The sequence below is a fragment of the Erigeron canadensis genome, chromosome 9 (assembly GCF_010389155.1).
Source record: "Erigeron canadensis isolate Cc75 chromosome 9, C_canadensis_v1, whole genome shotgun sequence".
NCBI lineage: Eukaryota > Viridiplantae > Streptophyta > Magnoliopsida > Asterales > Asteraceae > Erigeron > Erigeron canadensis.
This window is the reverse complement of record NC_057769.1, coordinates 4,776,130-4,803,882: the sequence shown is the minus strand read 5'-3', so window position 1 is coordinate 4,803,882 and position 27,753 is coordinate 4,776,130. Positions and strand designations below refer to the sequence as shown.

General features: G+C 33.5%; 5 protein-coding genes across 7 annotated transcripts; 3 read left to right on the top strand and 2 right to left on the bottom strand.

Annotated features, from left to right (window-relative positions):
• The first annotated feature begins 962 nt into the window (after positions 1-962).
• LOC122582079 (KH domain-containing protein SPIN1-like) lies at positions 963-9,725 on the top strand. 3 transcript variants are annotated; one of them, XM_043754431.1, is made up of 9 exons: positions 963-1,172; positions 1,254-1,327; positions 3,196-3,312; positions 3,430-3,518; positions 4,977-5,146; positions 7,132-7,260; positions 7,360-7,476; positions 8,545-8,688; positions 9,365-9,725. In XM_043754431.1, the coding sequence occupies exons 3-9, from the start codon at positions 3,224-3,226 to the stop codon at positions 9,515-9,517; spliced, it is 891 nt and encodes a 296-aa protein (XP_043610366.1). In that variant the 5' UTR covers positions 963-1,172; positions 1,254-1,327; positions 3,196-3,223; the 3' UTR covers positions 9,518-9,725. The 3 variants fall into 3 exon arrangements, with proteins under 3 accessions (XP_043610366.1, XP_043610367.1, XP_043610365.1); XM_043754432.1 differs by having other exon boundaries at positions 3,193-3,312; positions 7,132-7,251; XM_043754430.1 differs by having other exon boundaries at positions 3,193-3,312.
• Positions 9,726-10,959: 1,234 nt separating this feature from the next.
• On the top strand, positions 10,960-12,925 carry LOC122582338 (cytochrome b-c1 complex subunit 8-2, mitochondrial-like). Its single transcript, XM_043754707.1, has 2 exons — positions 10,960-11,264; positions 12,631-12,925. Exons 1-2 carry the CDS (start codon positions 11,095-11,097, stop codon positions 12,677-12,679), a joined length of 219 nt encoding a protein of 72 aa, XP_043610642.1. The 5' UTR covers positions 10,960-11,094; the 3' UTR covers positions 12,680-12,925.
• A 3,446-nt stretch (positions 12,926-16,371) lies between these two features.
• Positions 16,372-18,255, bottom strand: LOC122581387 (60S ribosomal protein L10). Its single transcript, XM_043753610.1, has 4 exons — positions 18,150-18,255; positions 17,232-17,733; positions 17,001-17,082; positions 16,372-16,623 (listed from the first exon to the last, which is right to left on the bottom strand). The coding sequence occupies exons 1-4, from the start codon at positions 18,157-18,159 to the stop codon at positions 16,555-16,557; spliced, it is 663 nt and encodes a 220-aa protein (XP_043609545.1). The 5' UTR covers positions 18,160-18,255; the 3' UTR covers positions 16,372-16,554.
• Positions 18,256-20,427: 2,172 nt separating this feature from the next.
• LOC122581612 (pentatricopeptide repeat-containing protein At5g65560-like) lies at positions 20,428-21,077 on the bottom strand. Its single transcript, XM_043753854.1, is given in 2 exon segments — positions 20,428-20,945; positions 20,948-21,077. Coding segments are annotated over 2 exon segments (648 nt in total).
• A 1,906-nt stretch (positions 21,078-22,983) lies between these two features.
• On the top strand, positions 22,984-26,677 carry LOC122581014 (pentatricopeptide repeat-containing protein At1g63330-like). The gene has a single exon (XM_043753154.1). It carries the CDS (start codon positions 22,984-22,986, stop codon positions 25,714-25,716), a length of 2,733 nt encoding a protein of 910 aa, XP_043609089.1. The 3' UTR covers positions 25,717-26,677.
• The last annotated feature ends 1,076 nt before the right edge of the window (positions 26,678-27,753 follow it).

Genomic DNA, 27,753 nt, shown 5'->3' with positions numbered 1-27,753 from the left:
TACTCTTCCTACTTTCTTATGTCTTTATAATCTTTGTTAGTTATTGTTATCTAATAGTTGTTTGGGTTTTGCATGAAGTCTTTCCTTACATTGTATTCTCGAGTTTTTTTAAAGGATAAGAAAAGAAAAGATTGGATAAGGAAAGAAAAGAAAAAAATTTTATATATCAAAAAGGCATTCCCGAGTTACATGAAAAACTAAAAAAAAGAAAACAAAAAGTTAATAGTGTTCTTGAGATAGAAAGAAAAGAAAAGAAAGGGAAAAAAGTTATAATTTTACAATTATGTTTTTTTTTTCTATAACGTTGTTATTAATTAATAAGGGTAAATTAGTAATTATACACATAACTTAAAAGTTTTCCATCCAAATCCTCCCAAAAATGGGAGGAAAGTTTTACATCAAAAACACTCTTGTTTTCTAATCTTTTCCTTTCCTTTCTTTAAAAAAAAAAACTAAAGAATGCAAAATAAAGAAATTTTCCAAACCTTTATTTTCCAATCATTTAAAAAAAACTTAGAGAATACACTTTAATGTGCATAATGGTTACTTTTATCACATGTATCCTCCATATATTTAAACTATCAATATCAATTTTTTATCTTTATATATTTTTTTTAATGTTCAATAATTATTGATAATAGAAAAACTAAATATTATCTTTAAAATATCTACATTAACTCTTTACATTAATTACTTTAACATTAATTATTCGTACCACTCGACGTCGCCTCCACTATCAACGGTCGCTCCACCACGACACCGTCAAAACCAATGCTTGTATTATTATAAAAAATGAAATGATTAATCCTTCTAAACAAATAGCCTAATAATCCTTTTAATCGATGAAGAAAGATAAAAAAAATAGACAAAATTAGGAACACCACGTGATTAGTATTTGGTTAGAGTTTCCTTACTATTTGGTTAGAGTTTCCTTATAAAAGAAAAAAAAATCCAACATTACACAACACAACCATCCCGTTAAGAACCGGTGAATGACTCTTCCAATGAGAGTCTTAAAATCGCAAATGATGGTTTCTGATTTCTAAATCGCAAGTTAGTGTATACGATTTTGATGAGTATATTTTGAATGACTTGTTTGACAGAGCAATCGGAAAGCTAAACTTTGCCGGTGATGTTAACGGCGGAGGCTTGCCGTCTAACGCCCTTGAAACGTAATCTGAGAGACCCACTTTTTTGTCACATTTCCTTTTTTTTGGAATTTATGTAATTTATTACAATTTTTTTTTCTGCAGATGGCTGTAGTAGTTGGCTGAATATCAATAGAGGTTACTATTTCAAAGTGATGATGAATGGTTGGGATTACAAGGTATTTTTTAAAATTTTTTATTTTAGTTTTTTTTTTTTTGTATATATACTTGGTGTGGCTGTGTTTTTGTGTTTTTTAACTGTAAACGAACCGAATGAACACGAAAGGGAAATGCTCATGAGTTCGAATGACCTAGTACGAACGGTGGGTTTCGTTCATTTAGAAACTAACTTACTAAAGTTCACGAATGTTAATGAACGAACGAGTAAAGGACACTTATGTTCGTGTTTGTTCGGTTAAGAAAATGAACATGAAGTTGTGTTCATGTTGATTCTCTTTATCAAACAAACAAACACAAATGAACTTCCTGGTCCCTGCCAATGATTTATGAATTATTTGTTTAATGTTCGGTTCATTTGCAACTTATTGAAAACATAGAATTTGTGTTCTCTTGGGTTAGTTTTGTCTATATAACTTAAGTGACAATTTTTAGCACTTTAGGACTTCCCTAAGTAGGGTTAGCTTGTTTTTTTCTACCAAGGGATTATTGGGTACTCATTTAAGTAAAGTGGTGGGCTTATATTTTTCGGCGAATACCTGCGTTAGCTTATCTAAGGTGCAAACAACTTATTGGAAACATGGTTGATAAGCTTTTTCTAAGGATTAGCGGTAAGGAGCTACCAAAATAGTTTATAAGCTCTTCGGAGATATGCATAAATTAAGGTATACATCTTCAATCTCATTTTCACGAGGTCTGAGATAGAGAAGCCCATTAAAGTTTAGCTCACCACGAGTCCAAGGATATGGTCGTTGAAGTGACTAAATGTTTTTTTAAGATTACCAAATAACTAAGCATACTTATCGTTAATACGTGGCTCATGTTTAAAAGACCAAACAAATACTCTATTAATAATACCGAGTGTCTAATAGTAAATGTAGGTGTGAAAAGCCTAATTATAAGATTCACACTGATTAGATATGTATTATTGGAATTGTAGAAATGTAGCTGTATTTGTGTGCTTCAAGTAAGTTAGTAAGAAGCTCTATGGTAATATTAAATCATACCAGAGTAACCACGCTATTAAATTTCTTGTATGTAATACTCTTTTGTAATATTATTTAGTTTTTCAAATATTGTGGGCATTAATTTAGTAACGTAAAAGAAATAGATGGGAAAGGAGATCCTTTGACGGAAACATATCAAGCCATATCTTAGCTGAACCAAGCCATTTTAGCTACACTTGAGGTATATTGGAGCTGCTACAGCTTTAAAAATCATATCCAAGTGATCATTTTTTTACTTGGATAAACGAGTGTGAACCTTTTGTTTTTGGGCCGTTCTCAGTGACACAATTCAGTTATCGCTGTGTTTTATGGATGTTTAAATAATTTTAGCAGGTATACGTTTGCCCATAAGAACGGTCAAGTCTTCATAAGTTTTGTTTTAGTTTGTTAAATATCAAATACCTGTATCCAGAAATATATGATAAACTAAATGATTTCCTATTAAATTTTAATTCTGTGTATATATGAAATTCTAATTTCCAATTCCGTTACGCTAAATGAATTCTAAATAAGTAAATGCTCCTATGTAACACATACATCCGAAATGTAATGTCTTAAAACCTTTGTCTGAATGTGTTCACACCTCACAATATGCTAAGAAAAAGCCTGTACGCAGGGTGCTCATACTCAATCCCACATGTATGCGGGGTATGGGGAGGTAAGATGTAGACAATCATATCCCTACCCGAAGGAAGAGAAACTACTTGAAGCATTTATTTTATCTCATACCTTTCCCTCTTTCCCGTAATAAGGACTTAAATTTTCAACTCTATTAAAGTTTATTATTTAATTCTCTTCTTCCTATCTGCTTATTTATAGCTTTTATTTCATCTCATACTTCCCCTCTCTGTGTATTACAGCAGAGGCCCTTTTCCAAAAAACAAATAAACTATGACAAACCTATGTGGCCGGAACTTGCAATCCTCAGCTGCTAGAGCCCTTTCATCACTACACATTCAGGCCATCCCAGATGATGAAATGTATGATATCTCTTTCACTACATTGTTTTTCTATTATTATTAATTTACGAAGTTCTGATTATTGTTACTCTTTCTAAGTTATGTATATGTGTTTCCGCTGTTACATTATGTTTTCAGCTCATATCTGGAAAAGCTGCTAGATGAAGAGAAAAACATTACACCTCAGAGCCAAAAGTTTCCGATTTGCAATGAATTACTAAAGCAAGGTTTAATTATACTTCTCTTTTTGGATCAGATAGTTTAATAATAAATTATTTTAATTTTTTTTTTATCTATACTACAATTAATCTGTTCATAGCTATGTATAGATTTTGTTAATTTTAGATTTAGAGCTAGTAGCATGAGTTTTCACTTGATATATTAATTATAACATCTTCTATATCCATTTGGTGCATGTTTCAATTTGTTACATGAATCTTAAATTTATGCCTATCATCATTCGCTGTTTGTGTGAGAATTGAATGATAATTTGAACCCCAGTTGATACCATGAGAAAACCTTTTCTTAAAAGAAGATGAATTTATAATCGGTCTCTATATGCAGAAAATTTAGTTGTAGACGGTTGGTCTCAATTAGTGGTTCATGCCCGGCTGTGCAAGTGATTTTTTGAAAGACAATTATGTCAATCTTTTAGCGGTGGTAGCTTAGTGTTTTCCAGCCCATACATGATGCCAAAATTTCATGAATGCAATAATAATGATAATTAGGCCAGTGACTCTAGTATAGTGCTTTTTATGCTTAGATGATGTGGGTATCCATTTTGGTAATAACAACAATTTGCTAGCTGTGAATGTGCCTGTGGTAAACTGCGGTGAAAATGACAAGCAAGACTGTATGAATTTTGTCACATTTATTTCATGGCATTCATTGATGGAATACGACTTTAGAGTCATTCACGATGATAATAGTTTGAAGCATTTATATATCCCAGAGCTAAGTGTCTTGTTATATTAGGAGAGTTCTCAAATATTTGTTATTTTTAGATTTAAAGGTTCCAAGCTGAACGAAAACATGTGTAATTGATAATGTAGGTGACAGTGTTAATTCAGGTACTGATGTATGGGTTCCTTTGGGTGATATATTGTCCTTAACGGGCCAAACAAAATGTTATATATGAAAGAAATGGCTCTGATGGGTCAAACCTCAAACGGATCGAAAGTCCCCTGTGTTGTTACTTGTTAGTGTTTTTCTAATGTATTTAATCTCCTAAATTATATTGAAAAAGTTAGATGAATTTTGTTACTATGATTAAAACAATAGCCATTAGTCCACAGTAAAAAAAAGTTGTCAAATCAGTCCATACCAAAACAACTAACACCATTGTTCAACCTGCCCGACCCACCTAGTTTCCTACCTCTAGCTGTCAGCACTGTTTTTTGTTTTCTGTCAGTACTTTAAGCTAATTGTTGTTATAATTGATTAAACTTTAACACTCATAAGTCCTAACCTTTTGCCTCTCTATTTGATATTTTGATGTTAATTCATGCTAGCCAATATATATGGACTCTTGGTGCATTCGTTAATCTTTCTTTATTGATTGAACAAGTCATGACTCAATAATTGAAACTTTTAATCTACGGTGGTAGTTACACCTTGCATTATATGCTTAAAGAAACTTTTTTAGTTACGGTCCATAGTAACTTTATTCCACTTATTATCCACAGAGATATTGAGGGTAACTGACATAATTTCCCGACATAGTTGTAATGATGTCAATAGTCTGCAATTTGGAAGCCTGAATCTTTCAAATCCTTTGGACATGATGCATGATGTGAACACTATATCTTTAACTTCTTCAGATGGAAATTCCGGCTGGAACTCTTACCAACATCAGGTAAATACATTTATGTCGTTGGTTTTTTTTTTTTTTTTTTTTTTTCTGTTTTTCTTATTCAGATTATTAGGTTTCCAACATAATTGTAAAGAGTAATGATATAATATCTTCTCCCATTTTAGTGTTAGTTTCTATATAGGCCTACTTTTACACTTACATTCGTCTAGGCTTAATTAATTACAAGTATTACAGGGATAGTTATTCATGAAATGTTTGATCTCCATTAAAAAATCACATATTTTGAATATCAATCTTTAGATTTATGTTTTTTTTCCCAACTAGAAGGTGGAAACAACTTATGCAATCAACTAGAGACTTTGTTGACTTTCTCTTTATTTTCTAATTCAATCTTTATTTAAGTTTTGTGTATACACACAGAGAGTTTATAAAACAACGTTAAATAGTTCTAAATGATCTTATATGTAATGATATGCTCGATCAATGACTCATTGAAAGTATAAATTAACATTTGTTTTTCTTAATCTAGTTCAACTTATATACTGGTAGTATAAGTTATATAAAATTCAAAGATGTGAATCGATCTTTTCGATTAATAGATTCTCATATGTATGAAAGATAGATGATGTTCGAAGTTAAATATAATAAGTCATTTGAAAACTTAAGTGCATGGTTGATGTTTTTGGTCACTAAATTTAATGGATAAAGTAAAAATATATAATACATTATTCTTTGGAACCTTTTTTACAGTTGATATCTGAATATACATTTAAATGAAAGACATCATTTGTTCTGATTAGTTTTTTACGTCTTGATAATTTTAAAAAGTTAAGTGATGTATTTGTGTGTATTTGAGAAAATAAATTTGCTTTGTGAATCGTTAAAAAATTTATTAAGTAAATTTCAAAACTTGTATTGGTAAAATAAACGCCTGTTTCTCTTTATTATATTATTTCAAAATTGTTATAAGTAAAATTGTCCAATAACTGATTCATCCATAAATACTAGTGCCACAAGTTAAGTTATGGAATAAGTTTTGTTTTTAATGTGTCGATGGTAACTTTGTTTGCGGGTTAGAAATACAATAATTGTATATATTGAAATTTATTTTGATGTAGTTCCGTATTAAATACATTAGTAAGTAGTGAGAGTTTCTTGTTATTTAATAAATATTAAGATTTTTTCCATAATTGAAAGTAAAATTTTCACTTAAATTAATAAAAAGCATTCCTATTGGTCAATAGAAAGCTTTGTTAAAATAGCTTTTTCTTATTATACGATTAAGATATGTGTTTTTTTTTGGTATGTAATTTATATGAAACTAACTTTACCAACAATGGTTGAAGTGTTGCTTCCTTTAAAGAAAAAAAGTAGTTCAAACTTCAGAAGTTGGATAGATAATTGCTCTATCCCATTTCTGTCTAAATCTACATTTTAATCAGATTTTTACTTTTGTTCTTAGTTCTGATCAGGGAACGACCTTGTGTACTTAGAACTGAGGAAAAAGAAGGAATAGTTACTAGTTGGAATCGATTAATTGTGTTGTTAAAATGGAGTATTCTCTTACATTTCTGAAACTATAGACCTTCGTCTATTGACATTTATAGCTCTTTTCATTATCATTTATGGTTCATAGGCATGCTGCCCTGGTTGTGTCATCTGCTCTTAGAAAGATATCACGATTTTGCTCTTCATATAAATACTGTAATTTCAATAGATACCCGATAGGTTGGACGACAATCACATATGGAAATGTGGTCTCAGAACTATGTAGACTAGAGTTTTCAATTTCAAACCCGTTTGTTTATGATTGGGTTGATTTAGGTTATGTTTTTATCTCTAATGGGTGAAATGGGTCGAAAGTTGTCCAAGGTGAAGTTTGCATGCTTAAGTCCTAACATCGTTTCATTAAAAAATTCATTGATGGAAATATTTTCTCATAATCAAATTCACTTGAGCTTATATAGTTGTATGATTCCCCATTGTCCAATTATGTACTGTTTTCAAAAAAAAAAATAAAATCACAGGCATTTGGTGTGCAACAAGGACCACCAATTGATCACAGGAATGTAGCACTGGCCAGGAATAATTCGTTAATGACAAAGAAGATATTGCGCTTGGATGTGCCTGTCGATAGCTTCCCTGGTGTAAGTCATGTAGGCTGTAGCATAAACTTCTTTTCACTCTTACATTTTGCTTGCAGTACACTACAAAATGGTGAAGGCTTATTCAGTTTTTCTTCTTCTTGATGTCAGTTCAACTTTGTGGGCAGGCTTCTAGGTCCTAGAGGAAATTCTTTGAAGCGAATAGAAGCTCGTACTGGATGTCGTGTCTTCATCAGAGGAAGGGGTTCCATGAAAGACCCTCGGAAGGTAGATCTAATATCATGCAAATTCAGTACAGGTGGCAAAATTGGTGGTTTGGGTTTGGTTAATATGTTTTGTTATTTTATATGGGCCATGTTGAGTTGACCTGATATACAATTGTTAATACCATGTTTTCAGTGGGCCGAACGACCAACCAGCCTAAGGGCGGTTCAAGGCCCAACCGGTCTGGTTTAACCGGGAATACTTGGCATTAATTTATATATATAGAAAAATATAATCTAGTAAAAAGATATATACAAAATAGTTGCTAGCGACGTAGCTTGGAAGGGGTGATAAGCACGCCTCCCTTCAACTCAGATATCTCCTGTTCAAATCTTGTTTCCATCCAAAAATATTAAAATCTTTTACGTAAGCACCGAACCAGACTGATTACAAAATAGCAGACACATGTCTGTATCGCAGTCTGACCGATTCGACTGGCCGGATTTATCAAGTTTTGAAAACAATGGTAATATGCAAGCCAAATATGATCGTAAAATTACATTATGATAACAGTAACTTTACATAAATTTTCATGTCGTTTTCTTGAAATTTCATGTTTGGACCTTTCAGCTTGAATATTACTCCGATTGCCCTTTATCTTCAAGTTTTAAAATTAAGGATGGTCCGTGTAGTTTTCAATCTTACTTTTTTAAACATGAAATTTTAAGCAAACAACTATGACGATCTATGTAATTACGCATAGGTTGACTTTTGGTGCATTTTATTTTAAGAATAACTATTTTAACCCATTTGATTCATTAGAGATAAAGCATAGCCCGAATCAATCCATTCATGGGCATATGGGTCAAAAGGCCACCTTTATAGACTTGTTTAAAAATCTTAGCATCATTATCTATACTAAAAGTTTTATCATCAATTGCATCACTTTCTTCCAATTTCCACATACCAACATAAAGTAACAAGTTGTCATACTTGTCCCTATACATTTGATGCTTTCATAGTTGTTTTCTTATTTGCTAATACTGGACTGTTAAGTTTTGACGTAATTCATTTGCTTCAAGAGAACATTATCCATCTCTTAAACTGTAAAAAACTTTATAATCTTTATAGGAAGAGCATTTCAGGAGAAGACCAGGCCTTGCACATCTAAAAGAACCACTTCATGTATTGATCGAGGCGGAATCGCCTGCAAACATAGTTGATGAACAGCTGAAACAAGCACAGGAAATCATTGAAGAATTGCTCAAACCTATGGTAATTTTTTGACACAGCAGCTTACTAGTGAAAAGGTTCAAGCGGGTATCTATCATTTCAAATGGCCCATAGCCTCCCAAAGTGTATTTTGAATTCGTAAAACTTCTAAATCATTTAATGTAAGATAGTAGATTACTGAATTTTGAAATAATATAGTTTTAGTAATTACATTTGGCACACTAGCTACTACATCTAGTAGCTAGAACAGTAGGTTCTACTATCCTATAGTTTAGGACACATCAGTTGGAGGTGGCAAAATGGGCGGTTGGGTAATGGAGCAGGTCAAAGCTGGTACTTGTGGTTTGGGCTGAAGTGGTATGGTAGGGTTTGGGACCTTTGGGTTGACCCGTACTTACTTTTTACTCCTTTTCTTTAAAGGGTGATAATTATTTATTATTCTGTTACATATCATTCTGAAAACTGTAACATAAAAATATGTTTGTTAATGTTAAAGTGATGCATACACATTGAGTGGTTGAACTATTTAGCTTGTTTTCTTTTTAACTGTTTTTCTGAATATACCTGTTATAGAGGAAACATAACCCAATTTGACCCATTTATCAAGTAAATGAGATGAATGTCAGCTTTAGCCTTTAGATAAGGCTGCTGATATCTGACTTTCAGTTCCAGGCTACAAAAGGGTGCACTAACTATATTAATTTCTTCTGAATGCTAGAGCAAGTCTCAGGATTTATATAAACGGCAACAGTTGCAAGAAATGGCTATGCTCAATTATCTCTTTCCAGAGGATGCCTCTAAGCCTAGCAGCAGCGCATCTCATTGCAGATCTGGTGCATTGAAGGGCACTACAAGACTAGGAACCATGTAGTCCCTTCTGTATTGCTTACCCCTTGATACATTTCCGTTGTCTAATGGCTGGCTAGTAAATGATGTACAGAGTCTGTTCAAGTGTTATTGTCCCTTTTTTATGTTGCAGTTTTATGTTGTTTGATGTCGTGTAACTTTCGACACCGTGGTTGCTTTTTCTTATGTGGGTTAAAAAATTTTCGAGTCAAAGTTTTATGTTTTATGCGCAATGTATCTATAGTACATGTTTCGGTGTCTTGGTAATGGTCTTTAGCTTGTAGCTAATTCTTTTGGCTAGCAATGTGTCTTGACTGTTTGGGTGTCTCGTATAGGATGATAAAAATCTCATTGGGAAAATGAGCCGACTAATGTTAGAAGAGGATATCAAGCTGTATGTTAGACGCACCTCACTTTCATATCTATTTTGGGAAATAATACCACATTTTGTCCATCTTTTATTCTATATATCATAGTCCTCGTAATTTTCCAGTATGTAGCACTTGACCCATGTTTTGGGGGAAAATAGAACCAGAACAAGATAATGCCATAGCATTAGCAATGAGAAATGATAGAAAAGCTGACTTTTCAAGTAAGATTGTGTGGACTTAGTTAAGACAATAATCGGGCATTGTGAAAATGACAGTAAAGCTGCGTGTTAAAAGAATTGGTACTGTGAGTAGATTTTTTTGTAACCTTTAATATGCTCTTAGCACATACAAAATATGTTAGAACTTCAGGTCTCAAGGAAACCAACAAAGTGGGCCCGCTCCTGGTTCATTTCCCATTCAGTACAACTTCGAGAGCGTGACTTGGGAGATTATGTTGATTCCTACTGTTTCCCCACAAAAAATAATATTATAGTAAGACTATTTGTAAAGGAAGATGAAATGGATAGGTGAAGAGAGGTGATGAGAAGATGTATAGTTAAAGTCATGAGGACATTATGTAGCTTAGCTTTTGCTTTATTATTGTAATTGTAATCTCCCTAATCACTAGTGCCTTGCTAATCGATCATTTTTAATAAAATTTTTTGTCTGTGTTAAAAAAAATGGATAGTTAAATGTAGATGAAGTAATAGGGTGAAGGATAGGTAAAAAGTGATTTAAATGTAGATGAAATAATAGGGTGAATGATAAGTGAAGGATATCACCTAGGGTTAAAAGAGAGGAAAATGATTCATATGTTTTGTTTATATTATTTGTTTGGTTTTGATTAATATTGATGGATATTGCGAGTATAATGGGATATTAAATTTAAAGGTAAATATTAAGGGTGAAAAAGAAGGTAAAAAATGATGTAAAACTAACGTAAAAAAAAAAAAAAATTTACCTATGATATAATAAAACAATAAATTATAATAATAATTCAAAATTTCAAATGTTAAAATGCTATTTGCCCAATGGGCCAGCTCATAAGAAAGCCCAATTAAAATAACATTTCTGGTTATCATTTCAATTCAATCATAATCAATTTATTTATTCTTCTGCTTCTAGTAGTCATTTCCATTTTGAAACCCTAACTAAATATATTTCAGATCGGAGGTATATATAATTATAATTATATTAGATTAAAGGAAGAAAGAAAGAAAGAGAAAGATAGATGGGGAAGGTTCCGGTGAAAATTAGATCGGTGGTGTACGGGCTGTCGCCATTTGAGCAGAAAGTGATGCCTGGTCTCTGGAAAGATTTCACTCATAAAATCACTCACAAAGTCACCGATAACTGGCTCAACACCATCCTGCTTGTTGGACCCGTCGCTGGCGTTTACTCGTAAGTATTTGGATATTCTATTGTTTGTGTATATATATTAGAAGTTATTGAATAAATATTCATGGATCCATCATTTTATTAGAAGTTATTGCTCGATTGTGATCATGAATGGAAAGGCCATCTATATAGGTTATGTTGGGTCTTTATTTGATCTACAACTTGCAGAAGATGTTCCTTGATTTTTGGCTATTTGCTTTGTCATGTATTCCTTGTTGGGGAAAATTAATGTGCAGCTTATAAAAAGTAATAGAAACTGACAACTTACATGGAGACTGATGGCATAGACAATATTTTTTGTCTTGTGGGTAAATTTGAATGATGTTTAAAAGTTTGTGGGTAAATATGAAAAAGCGCATACTGATTCAGATGCTCTTTTTGTATATTTGATCACTTTTTATGGATAGCATTTTTACCCAAAACCTGGAGCATCTTCATGGAAAGTGTTGCTTATTTTAAAATATGAACGTCGATTTGAAGAGGTCAATAGGTTAGATATAGATCTTTAGTAAAAGGCGAAAGAATAGTTCGCTTAGATATAGATCTTTTTGGTTAATGTTTGGTGTGAAAGTGTGTATAAGATGTTGTAGACGCTTTTAATCCTTTCATAATTTGATTTATCTTTCTATAGATAGTTAATATAAACACCAGGTGCATCTTCAATAAAAGTGTTTATGATTTTGATATAGTAATGGATATGTGAAGTGATCAACACTCTGCGGTCAGCTGGTTATACGTGTAGAGCTTTTTGGTCAACGTTTTGCTCTATATGCATACTGTTTTTCTTCATTTTTAACTAGTTGTTTTTCGTTAACATTTAAATCTATTACATTATTTACATATCTGGTTAACATTAAAATGGCCATAAAGGCTTTAAATAGTATCAATAATTATTATTAAAAATAAAAACATTTCAGGGTTCAGGAGGCAGAGGTGAAATGCTGAGGTTTATTATATTAGACTGTGTCTGTGTCTAGATCTTTGTAATCTTATATGTCTTTGGCAGCCACAAACAAGCTTTAGAAGTTTGTTGCTGGTTTTTCCACGCATAGTTATGGCTTATGCATCACTTGCTGCTACCTGATGATGTTGATGACTTATTCTTGGGGACCAACTATGGGACATCTAATTGTATAGTTGTACTGCAGCAGACATTTATCTGAGTTATGGGAAACTATGAAAAATGTAACCTTCTGGGCATACAATCTTTACCTTGCAGTTTGTTTATCTTAGTGAATTAATCATCTATCACTTCTCAAGACCTTACTGAACTTGGATCAGATTCTAGTTTGCCAACATGATAATGATCGAATGCTATCTTTACCTTTTTTTGTTATCTGGATGTTGATTATGCTATTTGTGTTTGCAGGTATGTTCAGAGTTACCAGGAATCCGAGAAATTGGAGCATAGGTACTAAATGCAACCTTGACCGTTGTTATCTGAGTTGAACATGCCAGAAGGATCAAGGCCTCATCCCATTTAATAAATGAAGATAAAATTATTTTCTTGATTAATATGTTTTTTGGTGGTCAATGGAGCTTTATTTGTTGAAGCTTCAATAGACTTTTTGTCACTTTAACTCTTGCTTTTATTCCCATTTCTCTCGACTGAATTGGACCCTGTGTAACATTATTTTAATGCAAGGAAAATACCAATTTTCTTTTTGATTCTACTATTGTGCCTTGACAGAGAAGGCTTACATGCTAAATCTTGTATGAATATATTTGCTTGAGGGCATTTTCATGTTAATAATCAGCTACTATGTGTTACAAATTTAGGTATATGTGAATCGGTTTTTGGACTCTTGCAATAACTGCATTTGTGAGCTACAATGACATGTGTTGTTTCTGTAATATCTGCTTCTTGTTGATGTGACAAAAAGGGTGGGTTTAGGTTGGAATGGTGGTGGTTGCTAAAGGACAGGCTTGGTCTAGCAGGGAAAACCTGCAAAATACAAAACCCCAGTTTTTGAAACCAGTTTTTGTCCATTTTACAAGTAATAGGCTGGAATATGATTACTTTTACTCTCTCAATTGGTAAGCAGATGATAGAAAATTTATATGCATTTCTGATGATTTTTGACCCGTTTCTTTCTTGCTTTAGCTTAACCAATGTGACTAGCTCACTAGCTGGTGAATGGTGATAAAACATAGTATCTAAATCAGCCTATATACAAGTAAAGTGGTCTCAGCTGGTACACTCATTGTTGAATCCAACCTCGTCTATCTTCAACTACTTGTGTTACATGTCTAGTTGAATAGATACTTGGGTGTTAACGCACATCTCTTTCACAAGTATTATGGTAGTAAAACTGGTGAAAACGTTTACATATTCATGTTTGTTCAATGAGCAAGTAAATGGATATAGAGAAAAATCGTTTAGAAAAATATTTGTTTTGACATCAAATCAAAACAAAGATAGTCTTTTACCAATACAATGCAATACAAAGAAAAAAAAAAAGTTTCAGAAAACATCTGAACTTCGTTGTGATTGGAAATTCAATGATAAGTTTAGTACATTTAAGTTCCAATGAAAATGGACACATTATTTGGCTTAAATGATAACCATGTCTACCGTTTAGAAATCTAGGTTACATCTTACAACTAGAAAGTCCCCTTAAAGCTCAGCAGATCCATTGCTACAAGTCTAAGAACTATACAGGAGGAACGAATCCACGCCTATACTATTTGAATGGCAAAACATCCGCACCTTTAGACAAAAAAGTTACACGTATCATGTATGTAACTTATATAGCTAAGTAATGCATGCAGTTGAGGTTTCATACTTACATATAGGTTACTATGTTAATTAAACTGCAACAACACATAATCAAGTCACAAGGTAACATTATGATCCACTGACACATTTAGGTATGTGTATGTCAATGTACAAGTGTTCACCAGGTCTCTAAAAGGCTAGTTTATTTATTTTCTTAAAATCTTAGGCTGCACTGGACCTTCGCTCAGCTACAGTTACCGTCTACTACAACGGATGAATTGTAATCGAGAGTACCTAGTTCCATTCAAGTTATGCAACTGTTATGAAACATAAATTCACGCCAGGCTAATCAACTGAGGTTATTAGGCCTTCCGTTAATGCAAGTACAAAAATATTAATACTACATGTGGTCTTAACACAAGAATACAGAATGGTTACTTTATTTGACAAGATAATCTAAATATATAAGCAGGCAGGTCACTTGAAAAGGGAAAAGATACACGAGGTGCTTTATAGCCTATTATATGTGCTCCTGACAGAAAAGTGATACGAACCCATCCCATAATAGGCTCGCATCATGTCATAATCTAGGTGTAGAACTCACTCCCAAAAGCTAGCTCAAAGGAGGAGGGGACACCTAGGCTTATAAACCACCAACCAATCCCACATTGGGGGCGGAATAATGATATGAATCTGTAGGAAGAAAATGGGCCTAATGGGTCCAGATGTTTAAGGCTGAATGGGTCAAGGGTTAAGTGTCGTTCTAATAATTAATTATTAATTATAGTAATGTCTTGGTGAGCAAGTTAGGTCATGTCTAGTGGTACTTTAAATAAGGCGACAACCAATTGTTTAAGGTATGGGAGAATATTATCATTGTTCTTAGGAACTAGGGCTGCTGGAGCATTATACCAGATTAGGGCTACTGGAGCATTGTACCAGATTATCTATTATCGTGAATCATCTAGTTAATTCTCTATTTTCTGGTCTGGTACATATCAATTGGTATCAGAGCTATCTTTCTTGCAACCTGTGGTAGTTAAAAAAAAAACAAAAAACTGTTCATCGTGTGTATTGTTCATCTGAAAGGGTACTGTTCATCGGGTTACTGTTCATTCAGGAAAAATAATCGGCAGGCAACAAGAAATTTGCTTTGGAGAAGATTATGGCAATTAGCCAAGAAGGTAGTGTTAAAGAATATTGTGTTTCGTTTCAAATCTTATTTAATCAAGTTAAAAATCTAGAAGAAATTTCTGAAACTTATGCTATATACCTATTCATCTTTGGTTTGGAACCGGAAATTAGGGAAATCTTTGTTGAATGGCATCAATATAGCTGCTCTAAGTTGAAAAATGTGATGTCATTGGCTTTAAAAATTGATTCTCATGGCTTGCAAGATTCTTTCTCTTCTTTTGATCCTAATTCTTCTCTTTATAAAAAAGATTTGGAGTTTGATTTGAAAAAAGAGGAGAACAAAGTTGTTTTTAGTGTTGGTGTTATAGACATAGATGTCATTAAAGGTACAAAATCAGATAGTCAAGAAATCAGTAAGGAGCTCAAGGAAGAAACTGTGGTTGTTAAACCAGCAGTGATTGATGAGGATCAGTTTAATGTTGATCCTATCAAACCTACAACTATCATGGGGGTGTCAGAAGAATTAGGTCATAAGTTCATTGAAAATGATGAGGCTACTTGGGTGCTAGGTGAGATTGCCTTGCTGAAAGTTTTACCTCATACACCTCATATGAAGTTGAAGTGGCAGTTTAATGATTTTATCGAGCAATCTTTAAAATACTCGACTTGTTATGGGCTTAAGGTATGGTTGGAAGACAAATCCATGATCGAGTCTGTGTTACAACAATATATTCAGCAAGCTTTGGAATTTCAAGTCATCATATGGGATCCGGAAATAACCTAAAGCAATTTTTGAAGCCACACCTTGAGGACAAGGTGTGTTTTGGGGGCAGAGTAATGATATGAATCTGTAGGAAGAAAATGGGCCTAATGGGTCCAGATGTTTAAGGGCTGAATAGGTCAAGGGTTAAGTGTCGATCTAATAATTAATTATTAATTATAGTAATGTCTTGGTGAGCAAGTTAGGTCATGTCTAGTGGTACTTTAAATAAGGCGACAACCAATTGTTTAGGGTATGGGAGAATATTATCATTGTTCTTATGAACTAGGGTTGCTGGAGCATTATACCAGATTAAGGCTACTGGAGCATTGTACCAGATTATCTATTACCGTGAATCATCTAGTTAATTCTCTATTTTCTAGTCTGGTACATATCAAAAAGATGGGCTATAGTTACACCAGAATCATTTTTATAAACCGCTTCACTTTGAAAAGGCAGTCAAGCACATACACAATGGTCTCAAAAATCACAATGAATAAAATCAAAGCGAAGTGCATTCGAGTTCAACTCACAAAGTATTCTTTCAGTACATTGCAGTAGCCCAAGCACAAAGACGAAAGATAACACAAAAAAAGTCATTCTAGTAAACAAAATAAAAGGTACGGTTTTTTGAGTACTTCAACTAGACTGATTGCTGATTGCTGCTAAAGACGGTTCACTTAAGCAACAGCGTCTAAGAATGCTCTTCCAGGTTGACGATTTGCAAGAGGTCCATGGCATCCAAGTAGCTGTAATACATTTAGCAGATGTAAGTAAAAGCATAACTTACTTAGCTGGTATACATTTAGCTAAAGACGGTTCACTTAAGCAACAGCGTCTAAGAATACAGTTAGTATACCAGAGCTTAAGGTAACTAAAAGCATAACTTACTTTACCAAAAGCAACTTGATCAAAAACTGCTACACCATATTTACAAAACAACTATATTGTGTAACTTACAGAAAAAAGAAATGATATTTGTGAATTGTGACTAAATGCTGTACAAGACAGAAAAGTAATTGAACACAAATTAACATTCCAGTTTTAACTAATCACTTGTGTTTTATCAACTAAATATAAGTTTGATATATATATATATATATAACAAGCATGTTTCCGGATTTACCTTGGCATTGACACCATCATTCATGATACGGTTCTCAGATTTCCACTGGACATAGTCCGTACGGTTGAACTTGGTGAATCCCCTGCAATGACCATAATCAACTTTATTTGCAAGAAAACAATTAACATAAACTATCATAAAAATCCAAAAACTTGTTGAACGAAATGCAATTGCCATGTGATCAATAAAACATCTTTAGCAACCAGAAAAGTATCTAATGTAAGCACATACCACTTCCTGCTGACGATAATCTTTTGACGACCAGGAAACTTAAACTTAGCACGACGAAGGGCCTCCAGGGCATGGTGACTGTTACTATCCTTGCAACGAACAGACAAAAGAACCTGACCAATGCTTACACGAGCACACACACCTTGCGGCTTTCCAAAAGCACCTCGCATACCAGTTTGAAGCCTATCAGCTCCAGCACACGACAACATCTTGTTGATACGCAACACATGGAAAGGATGAACACGAACTCTCAAATGAAAAGCGTCCTTTCCCGCAGTCTTGGTAATATACTTATTACATGCTATACGAGCTGCTTCAAGTGCTTCACTAGACACATTCTCCTTCTCCCAACTCACCAAATGCACACAAAATGGGAACTCATCAACACCTTTCTTCTTCATCCCGACATCGTAAATCCTAATCTTTGGATCGGGAACACCACGACAGTATCGGGATTTAGGGTACGGCTTGTTTTTGATCTGGCGGTAACACCGTGCTGGTCCTGCAACATCAATATATACATTACATACAATTAAGACATACATTCTACCATTCTAGAGACTAATAAGTTCGGCCCTGACCGGGGATACAGGTCATATTATCAAACAAAAATATCATGTGTGTGCCGGGTTAAATAGATTTGGGACAAACGGGTTGACCCGACTAACAAAAATATGATCTTTTTACACATTTGGATTAATCTAAACAAACAGGAAACAGATAGCATAACCAAATAATGCCAAACAAAAAAAATCATCAAAAACAAATTCATAGTCAAAAAAATATATAAAAATAAACATATTTTACTGTAAACTATATTACTATAATATTAAACAGAAAAAATTATAAAAATAAAATTGAAATGCAGCAGATAAACAGTGTAATTGAAGAAGATAAGAGAAATAGATGAGGGCTTACTTCTTCCCATGGCGAAAAATCTGGTTGATTAGATGTTGCCGCCACGCGAAAACGACCACAAAAACCCTAGATATAGATTATATAATATAGAAATGGTATTTATATAAATGGGCGATATGGGTTGAAACTTGAAAGTTTAGACTTTAGATTGATAGTGGGCTTTTTAAAAGGTCCAAGTACCATCAAAATATTAAAATTAGATCTTTATTTTTATTGTTATTTTTTTTAAAATCTTTTTTCTGTAAATACTAAAAAATACTCGTATTTGTTTTAACATTTATTAATCAATAATATCTTTATATCTATATGTATATCTTGCATCCTTGTCATTTTCGCAGGCTTTCAACATGGATATACGGGTAGCAACTGATTCTTAATCAAGATTGTTAACAATGATGCAAAAGATTCAACACTTGGCTTAAAAGTGGATCGTTGTGACAAAAGATTGAAAAAGGTGAGAGCTTTTTGTGGGCTCAAATTAGGTTATGTTTAAAAAATCTTAGTAACTTGAAATCAAGAAATTGAAGGAGTAAGTTTTTGAAATTCGGGTTTTTTTCCTAATTGGGTAAAGATAAAAGGGTCAGTAAATAAGATGTGAAATCTTAGGTTTTTTTATTGTGGGGTAAAGATTGTGAAGGGAAAGAAAGAAATGGATGAAAAAAGATATTAAAAATTTGAAGTTGTTGTGGTTTGGAGGTTTTTTGCGAACGGGTGTTGATTGTATCATCATCATCCATATATGTATTGATTTTACGTCTGATTTAATGATACATATTTTTGACAGAGAATGAAATGTGGTACTCTAATTTGCAGCGCCAAGAAGAAGAAAAGGGGAATCTTAGATGTGGGTTGTGGCTAACTGTTTTGGGTTAAATTTGGTGGAAAATTGGGTTGATAACATTATTCTAGTTGGTTTTTTCAGTTATTTGGTGGAAAATTGGACGGATAACCTTATTTTAGTTAAATTTGGTGGAAAATCAGGAAGGAAAAAAATGATATGGAAAGGAAATAAGAAGATAGGAGGGGTGGGGAAAGTTGTAGTTATTTTTCCTTCAAGATTTTTTCTCTCATTTTTTAGATGATTAGAAAGGAAAAATTTATCTCCCCTTTTCTTTCCTTTCAGCTGTAGTTACAAATCAACTCAATTTTGAGAGGAAAAGTGTTGAAGCAATTTACACTATAATTTCCCCTCCTTCTCCTCCCCTCCATTTCCATCTTTTAAAAAAATCTTAAGAATGCATTTTATATATATTCCTTTTCTTTCTTCATTAAAAAAATCTTAAGAATACAGTAGATTCTTCACTATCACAGCATATGTATGGTGGGAAGGTTCACATTGCGCGTTGATCATACATTTGAAAAAATCAAATGCATAATTTATCTTTCCGGTACGTCCATATGTATCAATGAAAACAATATATGTTGTTGTATCCGGTTAAACACCTTTTCCCAGCATTTCATATATCATATCTTATGCTTCTTTTACCATTCCTTCACTGCAATATGCAAGGATAAATGAAGTGTATGTACAAACATCGGGTTTCCCAGTTGAATGAATAGCTTACGAGCATCAACAAATTCAAATCTCTTTACTAAACTCTCAATGAAAATAGTATATATGGTGATTTCAGGTTCAAAGCTGATCTTTATCATCTTCCCCATTATAATAAATACCACTTGAATCCTAACTACTTTACACAAGCCATGAATTAGCACATTATATGTCCAAAGAATTTGGTAAGCACTTGTTAAGAAGCATTTCACTGAACAAAGTCATTCCAATATCAACTTTACCAATTTGGAAATACCCGCCTGTCAGAGTCGTATAGATTACTTGATTAACTTTTATGCCCTTCAACTTGAGAGAATTTAACAACTCACGAGCTTCTTTAGCACTGCCTCGTCTGCATAAAGCCTATACAATGGAACTATATGTCCACTCATCAGGAACAACACCATTCTCTATCATTAAACCGACCAACCTAAAAGCATTATCGACATCATCGTGTGTACATTGACCATTAATTAACAAATTGTAAGTCAAAACAGTTGGTGATAGTTTCATCTTTATCATATTATCAATTAAAACCAAAGCTTTGTGAACATCATTGCTTTTACAGTACCCACATATTAACTCATTGTACGTACAAACGTTCGGTTTTGATCCTTTCTTTTCCATCTTTTCAAGCATCTCTATTGCATTCTTGAACTTTCCTTCTTTACAATACCCATCAATCAAAGCATTATATGTCACAACCGCCCCATCCACTTTTTTCTCTTACATCACATCTAACAAATTTCTCACTTCATGCATCTTTCTCTCTTCACACAATCCATCAATCAAAACCGTGTATGTGTGAGCATTCGGCTCACAGCCTCTCACACACATCTCAATAAACAAATCCCATGCTTCTGCCATTCTACCTAACTTACTTAAATCAGAAATCAAAACAGTAAACGTACAAACTTTCGGAAAGCACTTATCATCACCCATTTGATGAAATAGCTCTAGCGCTTCATTAATACGCATTTCTTCACAAAGCCCATGAATTAAAGTCGTATACGAAACCTCGTTTCTCTTGCACCCTTTCTTAGGCATCACATCAAAAACCTTCCACGCACTATCAACATCTTTATTCCTACAATGTCCTACAATAATTGACGTATAAATATGTGTATCGGGTTTAAGCCCAGTTTGCATAATCTTACTCACATATAAACCAACCACATCAACTTTACATAACTTACAATACCCATTCACCATAGTATTATACGTATGTATATTCGGCATAATTCATCATCCAACATTTCTAAAAACACACATTTCATATCATCAACCATTAAGAACCTCGATAAACACATCAACAATGAATTATAACATCTAACACTAATCTTAAATATAAATCTATCATTACCATCAACATTCATTTTTCTCAAAAAAACTTAAAACAATCCTTGCATCCTCCACATTTTCGCAGGCTTTCAACATGGAAATACGGGTCTTTTCGGCCACATTTAGCAACTGATTCTTGATCAAGATTGTTAACAATGATGCAAAAGATTCAACACTTGGCTTAAAAGTGGATCGTTGTGACTAAAGATTGAAAAAGGTGTGAGCTTTTGTGGGCTCAAATTAGGGTTATGTTTTAAAAAGCTTGTAACTTGAAATGAAGAAATTGAAGGAACAAGTGTTTTGAACTTCTGGTTTTTTTCTCAATTGGGTAAAGATAAAAGGGTCAGTAAATAAGATGTGAAATCTTCAGGGTTTTTTTACCGTAGGCTAAAGATTGTGAAGGGGAAATAGAGGAATGGATGAAAAAAGATATTAAAAATTTGAAGTTGCTGTGATTTGGAGGTTTTTTGAGGACGGATGTTGATTGTATCATCATCATCATCATCATCATCATCCATGTATGTATTGATTTTACGTCTTATTTAATGATACATATTTTTGATAGAGAATGAAATGTGGTACTGTAATTTGCAACGCCAAGAAGAAGAAAGGGGGGAAATCTTGGATGTTGGCTGTGGCTAATTGTTTGGGTTAAATTTGGTGGAAAATTGGGTCGATAACCTTATTCTAGTTGATTTTTTCTAGTTATTTTCTTTTAAAGAGAGAAAAGAGAAGTTTTCCGGGAAAATTTTTAAACAAAAAACAACTACTCTCCTCTCTTTTATCCTCTCCACTCCTTCCCTTACCACACTTAAAAAATCTTCAGAATGCATTTTATAGTTTTCTGACTTTCTCCTCTTCTCTCATTTCCTTTCCACCCTTAAATAAACTAAACAATAGATTTTGCTAAACCAAGCCTTATGAGCTTTTGTTAAATTACATTAAATAGTTGTACATTTATTATAAAATTTTGCTAATAGACTTTTGATATGTAAATGTATAACTTTTTTATGTATGTTAAATCCCTCATTAATTTGAAAAATATTTGTGAGTTCAATTATGGCATCCCACTTAAAACACATCTTATTGTTAATTTGTTCGACTCTCCTTTCTTTACACAACACAACAGTTATTGCTTCAAAGGTCTTAACATTTGGTCCACATCATCTTCTACTCATTTCAGATTCCATAGCGGTCTCTAAATCCATCACTTTCCATACATACTGATATTGAGATCAAAACTTGAAACTTGAGGTTGTTTCGAACCCGAAAACCAAAACGGTTTTGAACCGGCGGTTTGATAAAAAAAAACTAACGGTTTTATATTGGGTATGGTTACAGGTTTTTGAAAAACCGATATTCATGCCCACGTCAAGTAATAAAATTAGAATTAACTTAGACGTAAGTGGTGGTTGCTGGTCTTAATAAAAAAACTGTGACTTAATTAAAAATACTTAATCTCTTAATTCATCAAAAATGTTAGTTTTTATAAATTAATAAACAAAAATTAGTTGTATTAAATTTATTTATACAAACATTATTTTTCTATTTAGTTAATTCAGTTTGTTAATGGTTAAAAAACAAGGGAAAATGAAATATGCAGTCGACAGTTGAAAAATTTTTTATAAAATATTTATACTTTTAATCCTTTGAGTTTATGAATGATAGAAAGTTCTCCCCTGATTTTCATATGACTGCGGCCAACATATCTACCGTCAAACCGCAGGGATGTTTAGCCAAAGAAAAAAAACATTTATGTCTCAGGTTTATCTTAATTTGCTATCAGGCCCGCATGGGAATTTTAGGAATGGGTTTGGGAATAAAGATTATTTAAAAAACCCAGGCCCATTACACCTTGGTCTTCTTCACCAAACACTTGACTTCAATAATCAATTTCATTTCAATAAGGTTGTCCTACATTACACACATCTGTATTTACAAATGAGAAAGGACATACAAATACTGAAAACACGATCTTTTTCAATTTCAAGATTATATTGCTCAAAGATTTCCCAGGAACAAAGTAACAACGATGATGATGAAGAAAAAACTGTCAAAGAAATCACATTCATTTTAAAGCAAGATGATTGGTTTTCAAAATTAAAGAAATCATTTCCAAATCTTCGCAAAAACCTAAACCCACAAACGATTCAATCGATTCTTGATCGAAATCGATCATTTCATCCCCACAGACTTCACAATTTCTTCAACTGGTTCGCTTCTCAAAAGGGTACTTTTCAAAATCTACAATCTTTTTTGATTCTTTCAATGTGTTACTGTAATGCCAATGAATTTAGGAATGCTAGTCGGGTTTTATGCCAAATGATAGACACCCATTACTCGCCCATTTCGGATGTTTTACTTGCTGTTAAAAGTGTCGGGTTTAGTTCTGTAGCGTTTACACGGCTTATTTATACTTATAAAGATAAACGTTTATTCGATGAAGCTGTTTATATGATGTTGAATGCTGATTGTTTACCGGATTCGTTGTGTTTGAATTCTTTGATGAGTGATTTATTAAAGAATGATAAGTTGGAGTTGTTTTGGAATGTTTACCAGAGTTTGGTTAAGCGTAATGTGACCCCTGATGTTTATATGTATACCAATGTGATTAAGGCTTATTGTAGATGTGGGAAAATGGGAGACGCGAAAAGGGTATTTTTGGAAATGGAGGAGAAGAATTGCAGTCCTAATTTGGTGACGTATAATGTGTTGACCGGAGGGTTATGTAGATATGGACTCGTTAAAGAAGCTTTATATTATAAGAATTTAATGAATGAAAAGGGTTTGATTCCTAATCATGTTACTTACAAGTCTTTGGTTGATTGGTTTATGAAAGAATGTGAGATAGAGAAAGCTTTAAGCTTAATAGATGATATGATTGATAAGAATTGTGAACCTCGATCCACACTATGGTGTATTAATAATCTGATGAAAGATTTGCTGAAACTAAATAAAATGGAGTCATTTTGGAATGTGTATGAGAAAATGTTGGCTAACAAGTTGAAACCTGATGATTTTACTTATACTAATGCGATTGGTGGTTACTTGACGATTGGGAAAGTGGATGAGGCTAGAAAGGTTTTTTTTGAGATGGAGAAGAACGGTTATAGTCCGAGTTTAGTAACATACAATGTGCTTATTAGCGGGCTATGTAAAACGGGCTTTGTTGATGAAGCATTTGAGTTAAAAAGTTTTATGTCGGAGAAGGGTTTGAGTCCTGATATATATACTTATACGAATCTTATTGATGGGTTATGCAAATTAAAGAGACCCTATGATGCAAAAGTGCTTTTACAAGAAATGAAGTTTCTCGGTTTGTCTCCTGACATTGTTACTTATAATGCACTAATTGATGGGTTGTTGAAACAAGGTGAAGTGGATGAGGCGTTAAAGCTGAAAGATGAAATGATTTCTAATGGGAACAACATTGATCTTGTGACATTCCAGTGCATAATATATGGGTTGTGTAAACTTGGTCAATACAAAAAGGCGATCAAGATTCTTGAAGGTATGAAGGATGAAGGTGTTTTGGCAGATGTACTTTGCTATAATTATATTATACTTGGTCTCTGCAAGGAAAAAAAAATGAAGGAAGCTCAGGGTATTTTGGCTCAAATGGTGGAAAATGGAGTAAAGCCGAGTGTTTTCACTTATGGAGCTCTTATTTCTGCTTATAATAATATTGCAGAAGTTAAGATTGCTAACGCGTATGTCACAGAGATGCTTGGCCAGGGCATTGTGCCTGATCAAGCTGTTTTAGCATCCATGATTGATGGGCATTGTAAAGAAGGAGAGTCAAAGGAAGAACTTTCTAATTTGAGAAATATGGTGGGAAAAGGTTTTCTTCCTGATGTACAAATTTACAATGCATTTATACAAGGGTTCTCAAAGAATCAAAAGATGGATCTGGCAATGGAGGTGGTCTCTGAGGTTAGAGAGAAGGGTTTGAATCTTGATGTTTATGCTTACAGTTCTCTGATTTCTGGCTTCATCAAGAAAGGTGATCTCCAGAACGGATTCCAGCTGTTTGCTGAAATGCAAGATAGAAATGTTTGTCCAAATATTGTCACATATAATATTTTGATTAATGGGCTATGCAAGGCAGGTAAGATTAGAAAGGCAGGGGAGTTGTTTGATGAAATCTTAAGGAAAGGAGTGATGGTCAACAGTTTGACTTATGCGACATTAATTGACGGGTACTGTAAATGTGGTTTTATAAAAGAGGCAGAACACATACTAACTGTGATGAAAACGAAAGAGATGACACCAAGAGTCGAAGCCTACACATCTCTTTTACATGCTTACATTAAATCAGGAGAAACGTCAAACATTTTTACAATTTTTGAGGATTTGATTCAATTAGGTATCTCTAAAAACGAAGTATCGGATATTTTGGTTGATATTCTTTCCGAAGAGTACAATGTCGATAGATCTTTTGAGCTTTGGGATGAGCTAGTAGGTAAGGAACATTGTTGCAGAAGTGTTTTTGATCGATTATTTGAAATTTTCTGTAAAAAAGGGAAATTTGGTGAAGCATTGGCTTCCATTGATGAAGACAAGAAGAGAATTCGATTTGGTTTCGACACATGCAAGGCTCTTATTGTTGGATTGAAAAATCGTGGCTATAATGATGAAGTTGCTAAGGTGTTTGAAAATATGGTGAAGATATGATAGGTTTCTGGCTTCAGTGAAGTTAATGTGAAATAGTTTAGTATGTAGAGTGAATTAGTTTAGCAAGTAGAATGAACTGGCGTAAACTATTTATAGGATTTAACATTTTATATCATTCAAGTTAATAACATAGTTTGTTTATTAATAATTGACTCCGTAGCAAGTTTCTAGTTGTAATCCTCGTGATCGTCTTCCATAGATGAACTGAAGAAGTGGTGGGGGGGATTTACACTTGGTTCTGGTACATGTAAGAATCTGAATCTTGGTTTGAAAAATGGTGGTTATGATGATGAAGTGGCCATGGTCTTTGAAAAAGTGATGAAGTTAATGAGTGTAAATGAGCTGATACATCAAAAAGAAACAGAGCTGAATGAGGCTGATACATCAAAGGAAGCATCCTTGTAAGTTGCCTATATGGTGTGATTCTGTTGACCATTGCATATTGATTGCGTTGTTCAAAGATGGTTTCAGCTTATCCATTTTTCCGCCATAAGCTGCTCAAGAAACAATGACTCATTTTGCCGTGATTTATGTCAGTTAATTATAAGTTCTCTATTTAATTTTATGGGAACCTTTTTTTTAAAATTACAATTATTTGCAATTAATGATGAATGATGGACCTGAGGAGACTACCATACGATCTATATTAGGCATCCACTAGGACCTATTGGAATCTGACTAGTTAAGGGATTAGGAGTGTTTGTGGCTCACTTAACCACAAAGTTTTGAGAAATCGGAATCTACATCTGACCTTAGCAACCCGTTTCATAATTTTGATAGCATTAGGCTTTACTTGGTTTCATAAATGTAATTTTAGGTTATCTATTTTGCTCATCTATTTCTTTCTCTTACACGTGATTTTTTTTACCAGTCTATTAGATTCAGGCATCTGTATTACCAACATTGGCTCTCGGGTGAGGTTTCTCTTTTGTAAATTATTAATTTTTGAGTCACTGAAAAATGCATCTCTCATTATTCATTAGTTGTTTATATTGTGTTTGTGTATATACATATATTGATATATATGTTTGATTGATTATATATTAGACTGACGATCCTTGTGGGTCTGGGACATTAGTTTTTGATATTTGAAGGTAATGTAAACTTTGGATTCTAAACTGAACTATTGGGTTTGAACCATTAAAGCTGATATTGGAGTGGAGATATGGTTAGTTATTGTAAGGATGTTGCGAACTTGCTATATAACATTTCATACCTTTCTGCTTTTATAGGATTTGATGTGTACCTTCTTGGTGGTTGTGTGATCTAATATTAAAGAGCAGTCAAACTACAGTATAGTTGAAAGAGGTCAATTAGTTGCTCATATACATGGTTGAGTAATCTTACTACATATGAACATATGTAATGTATACTGCATTTGCTTCCCAACCACTTTTCTTACAATCTGATTTTCAATTTAGCATATTTCATCATTCAAATTTCTGGAGGTTGCAGTTATTAATAGCAAAAGATATTTCTACTAATCCTTAATTTGATGTCTCGTTGTTCTGTGTGAAACTTTGTGTCACGAGGCCCCTTCTTGCTTTAGTTTTCAATAAGGCTCGTGCAGGGGTGCTCACCTTAGGGCCGGGTTTTGGTTCTGTTTTTCATGAAATCTCGGGTTACGGGTCACGTCGGTTCGGGCTGGATCGACCGGGTTTCAACCCGTGCACATCCCTAGCTCACCTGGCTCCTTCCCGGCCCGGAAGTTTGCTTCTGATGTTGTCAACTTGCCATTAAAAAGGGGTACGCCAATGACTAGATTTGTGTTTCTTGTCGAAATGAATTATAACCTCAAGACTTACAGGACTGGCTTAACTTTTTTGGGGGATTTAGGCGGGATAAAATTTGGGGGCCTAATTCGTTAACATACAAATTAAGTATAACGGGTTTTAAAATTCAAACCAGGATTCCATTATATTTCATCAGCTTTAGGAGGTCAATGAATGACACTGATCATTCATGCTTTAAGAGAGTTTTCATAGCAAAGCTATTGAAACTATTCCCTTCACTTTCATTCTAGCTCCTTCCTCCATG

What these genes read in the sequence shown, in the direction of transcription:
- LOC122581387 (XM_043753610.1), bottom strand. An exon ending in ATTATCGTCAGCAGGAAGTG is followed by an intron (nt 17,083 to 17,231) that starts GTATGTGCTTAC and finishes TGGTCATTGCAG; the next exon opens with GGGATTCACCAAGTTCAACC. An exon ending in ATGATGGTGTCAATGCCAAG is followed by an intron (nt 16,624 to 17,000) that starts GTAAATCCGGAA and finishes AATGTATTACAG; the next exon opens with CTACTTGGATGCCATGGACC.
- LOC122581014 (XM_043753154.1), top strand. Translation starts at nt 22,984, where the DNA reads ATGAGAAAGGACATACAAATACTGAAAACACGATCTTTTTCAATTTCA.
- LOC122582079 (XM_043754431.1), top strand. Translation starts at nt 3,224, where the DNA reads ATGACAAACCTATGTGGCCGGAACTTGCAATCCTCAGCTGCTAGAGCC. An exon ending in GCCATCCCAGATGATGAAAT is followed by an intron (nt 3,313 to 3,429) that starts GTATGATATCTC and finishes TTATGTTTTCAG; the next exon opens with CTCATATCTGGAAAAGCTGC. An exon ending in CCATGAAAGACCCTCGGAAG is followed by an intron (nt 7,477 to 8,544) that starts GTAGATCTAATA and finishes TAATCTTTATAG; the next exon opens with GAAGAGCATTTCAGGAGAAG.
- LOC122582338 (XM_043754707.1), top strand. Translation starts at nt 11,095, where the DNA reads ATGGGGAAGGTTCCGGTGAAAATTAGATCGGTGGTGTACGGGCTGTCG. An exon ending in CCCGTCGCTGGCGTTTACTC is followed by an intron (nt 11,265 to 12,630) that starts GTAAGTATTTGG and finishes TTGTGTTTGCAG; the next exon opens with GTATGTTCAGAGTTACCAGG.